The 2,287-nt window shown below is 43.7% G+C and overlaps 1 protein-coding gene across 1 annotated transcript; it reads right to left on the bottom strand.

Annotated features, from left to right (window-relative positions):
- Window positions 1-1,162: 1,162 nt before the first annotated feature.
- LOC124099788 (olfactory receptor 4B1-like) lies at window positions 1,163-2,086 on the bottom strand. Its single transcript, XM_046455014.1, has one exon. It carries the CDS (start codon window positions 2,084-2,086, stop codon window positions 1,163-1,165), a length of 924 nt encoding a protein of 307 aa, XP_046310970.1.
- Window positions 2,087-2,287: the final 201 nt, after the last annotated feature.

Genomic DNA, 2,287 nt, shown 5'->3' with positions numbered 1-2,287 from the left:
AATTGTGACCAAAAGACATCTTTTGTGCCAACATGTCACAAGAATTTAAATTGCGGCAGGGATTTTTTTTTTGGTAATCATGATCAGACAGTCTCTAGTAGTAGATACAGACACAAACAGAAGAATAGAAAAATTGAAATACATCACTTGTCCACATTGGAAGAGAAAATCGGATCGGTAACCTCATACCCAAACATTACCTGAAAATTCCTGTGGTTGGTTGGCTTCCCTGGGCATTAATCCCAGGAGCTGAGCTATATCCCCAGATATTTGAGACAGGGGCTTGCTAAGCTGCTAAGGGTCTCACTAAATTGTAAGGCATGCCTTGCACTTGCAATTCTCCTACCTCAACCTATAGGAATGTGCCACTGTGCCCAGCTCATTTCACTTTTAAAAGAAACCTAGGTAAGTATCTTGCAGAATACTAAATAGGGAAGAAAAGAGAAAGGAAGGAAGGAAGGAAGGAAGGAAGGGAGGGAGGGAGGGAGGGAGGGAGGGAAAGAAAGGAGGAGGAAGGGAGGGAAGGGCAAACAGGAAAAGGGAGAGGAAGAAAGAGGAGAGTGATCTTAATCTACAAAAATGTTTGCTAAATTATGCTCCCCTGTAGAAAGGAATGCCTCTTAATGTTTAAAAGCACAGTAGAATAACTATGAATCACAACAATTAACTATTTCAATAAAGCTAGTAGAAAGGATGTTGGTTTTTTCCCAGATCAGAGATGCCAACTGTCTCAGGTGATGGACCTGCCAACTACCCTGCTCTGATCTGATCATTCCACCATGTATACATGTGTAGAAGCATCACACTGAACCCCACAACTGTACCATAGTTGTACAATAACTAGGTGTCAACAAATAAACAAATATATGTTATTCTAAAAATGTTTTTTGCATTTCTACTTTTCACCTTGAAATCATCCAAAAATCCATGGTATTGTGAGAAAACATAGAGGCAATCAAATTCCATGAGATTCAGTGAGAAAATCAGACCTCTTTCTTTGGACACCACACCAGGATACCTGGGAGTCTCTGGTTATAAGGAATACCACAGCAGCAGTAGCATTAGGTACACAGGTTTGTCCCCTGCAGTGTTGAATATTTAATGAAAACAAAACCCATTTCACCATGTCCGTACTCCTTCGGCATTCTTAATTCTCCATTCACTACATCCCTGAGTTCTTTTGGCCCCACAGCTTCCTCATGGCAGTTTTTACCTCTGCGTTTCTGAGTGTGTAGATGATGGGGTTCAGCATGGGGGTGATGACCGTGTAGAACACAGCCACCAGTTTGTCCCCAGTGAAGGTGGATGACGGCCGCATATAAAGGAAGATGGCAGGTCCAAAAAACAAGGTGACCACTGTGATGTGAGAGGCGCAGGTGGACAGGGCTTTGCGTCTCCCCTCCGCAGAGCGGTTCCTCAGGTTGAATAGGATGACGATGTAGGAGGACACCAAGATGATAAGGGAGAAGACGGAGATTAATCCACTGTTGGCCAACACAACGACCCCCTCCACAAAGGTGTCCTTGCAGGCTAGCTTGAATAAAGGCTGCAGGTCACAGAAATAGTGGTCCATCACATTGGGACCACAGAAGGGCAGTGGGACAGTGACAAGAACCTGCATCATGGAGTGAATGAAGCCCCCCAGCCAGGAACCAGCCACCAACATGTGACACAGTTGACGACTCATAATGTTCATGTAATGAAGAGGCTTGCAGATGGCCACGTAGCGGTCATAAGCCATCACCACAAGCAGGAGGATCTCAGTGACCCCAAAGAAGTGGAAGAAGAAGATCTGGGCCAGACAGCCCTTCAGGGAGATGGTTTTGACCTTGGCAAGTAAGTCAGTGATGAATTTAGGGACCACAGTAGAGGAGTAACAGATCTCCACCAGGGAGAGGTAGCCAAGGAAGAAGTACATGGGGGAGCGCAGACTCTTACTGACACTGACCGTCACAACAATGAGGCCATTGCCCACCACAGTGGCCAGGTACACAGGGAGAAACAACACAAAGCACACTCTCTGCACCTCTGGATCCTTGAAAAGTCCTGTGATAATTAACTCAGTCACATTGTTTGTACTGGCCATGTAGATTCAATTCAGATTTGCTGGATGCCATAAAGTGGAAAATCTGAAATAAAACAAAGATTATAACATAAACCCACCTCATTTATACCACTTTAGAGAGTGTAAGCCACTTATTACTCAATCATTCACTTAGTGAATACCTACTAACATTGTTAAATATAAGCATTCTAACTCTTTATATTATCTTGAATTCATTTAATT

Source organism: Marmota monax, unplaced genomic scaffold, assembly GCF_021218885.2.
Source record: "Marmota monax isolate L192 unplaced genomic scaffold, Marmota_monax_Labrador192_F-V1.1 WCK01_AAM20220418_F8-fsc00047, whole genome shotgun sequence".
NCBI classification, from domain to species: Eukaryota; Metazoa; Chordata; class Mammalia; order Rodentia; family Sciuridae; genus Marmota; species Marmota monax.
The sequence above is the reverse complement of the archived record's forward strand: the minus strand, read 5'-3'. Positions and strand labels throughout refer to the sequence as shown.